Source organism: Anarrhichthys ocellatus, unplaced genomic scaffold (genome assembly GCF_004355925.1).
Source record: "Anarrhichthys ocellatus isolate YVR2014 unplaced genomic scaffold, GSC_Weel_1.0 scaffold9257, whole genome shotgun sequence".
Lineage (NCBI taxonomy): Eukaryota > Metazoa > Chordata > Actinopteri > Perciformes > Anarhichadidae > Anarrhichthys > Anarrhichthys ocellatus.
In genome coordinates, this window is record NW_022289231.1 from 1 (window position 1) to 1,430 (window position 1,430).

Consider the following 1,430-nt stretch of genomic DNA (forward strand, 5'->3'; position numbering starts at 1 on the left):
GAGAGAGAGAGAGAGAGAGAGAGAGAGAGAGAGAGAGAGAGAGAGAGGTGTCTCCATCAGAACCTTCTTTTATTCTGAATCTTTGCATTTTATCAGCTTTTATTGTGAAAACGTTGATACTAACACGCTAACTATGAAGAAGGAGAGACAGAGAGAGACAGACAGGCTCTTTATGTCTCTGATCACAGATATTGATCTCCCCTGCAGACTCTGTGTATTACAGACCATAATATCATATCACCATGGAGACCGTTTTGTTCTCCACCACCTCCAGATGTTCATCCTGACAGACAGACAGGCAGAGAGACAGACAGGTACCTTGATGGTTTCATAGTGGACTCTGACGTTGTCCAGCTGGAACCAGACGCCCTTCACTTTGACCTCTGGGGTCACTTTGGGAGTCGGACAGGTCATCTGAGAGGAAGACAGGACGGAGCAGGGCTCTGACACCTGAGAGACAGACAGGTGGACAGGGAGAGACATGAGAGACAGACAGGTGGACAGAGAGAGACACACAGGTTGTGAGAGAGAGACAGAAGAGACATACATGTGAAAAGACAGACAGGTGGACAGGGAGAGAAAGACATGAGAGACAGACAGGTGAGGAGAGGGACAAACAGGTTGACAGGGAGAGACACACAGGTGGACAGAGAGAGACATGAGAGACACACAAGTGAAAAGACATACAGGTGGACAGGGAGAGAGAGACATGAGAGACACACAGGTGAAGAGAGACAGACAGGAGAGACACACAGGTGGACAGGGAGAGACAGACAGGAGAGACAGACAAGTGAAGAGAGGTACAGACAGGAGAGACACAGGTGACAAGGAGAGGCTGACAGGAGAGACATAAAGAGAAAAGAGAGATACACATGAGAGACAAACAGGTGAAGAGAGAGACAGACAGGTTGAGAGAGACAAAGAGATGGACAGAAGATACACGGGAGAGACAGACAGGGTAGACAGACAGGTGAAGAGACAGAGACGCAGGAGAGACAGACAGGTGCAGAGAGACAGACAGGAGAGACAGATATTAGTCAGGACGTCCTGACCACTCTCCTCTTGGTTGATCTCACCGTTCTCATAGTGCTGTTGAAGACCAGCTGCTTGGCGGTGAGCAGAGCCAATCGTCTTCTCCGCTTCACCCTCTGGACCTCCAGAGGCTCCACCCACACCGATATGATTGGCTGCTGCACAACGCCCAGGTTCTTGCCCGTCACCATGATGACACGCCCCCCTCTGAGGACAGGAAGTAATCACCTGATTAAAACTTATTGACTATTGATTATTGATTATTAGTGATCAGGTTCTTAGATTATTGATTATTAGTGATCAGTTCTTAGATGATTGATTATTAGTGATCAGGTTCTTATATGATTGATGATTGGTGATCAGGTTCTTAGATGATTGATTATTAGTGATCAGGTTCT

General features: G+C 47.5%; 1 protein-coding gene across 1 annotated transcript; it reads right to left on the reverse strand.

Annotated features, from left to right (window-relative positions):
• Window positions 1–57: 57 nt before the first annotated feature.
• Window positions 58–1,422, reverse strand: LOC116380860 (plexin-B3-like). The gene is made up of 2 exons (XM_031842689.1): window positions 1,077–1,422; window positions 58–450 (listed from the first exon to the last, which is right to left on the reverse strand). The coding sequence occupies exons 1-2, from the start codon at window positions 1,221–1,223 to the stop codon at window positions 238–240; spliced, it is 360 nt and encodes a 119-aa protein (XP_031698549.1). The 5' UTR covers window positions 1,224–1,422; the 3' UTR covers window positions 58–237.
• Between the last annotated feature and the right edge of the window lie 8 nt (window positions 1,423–1,430).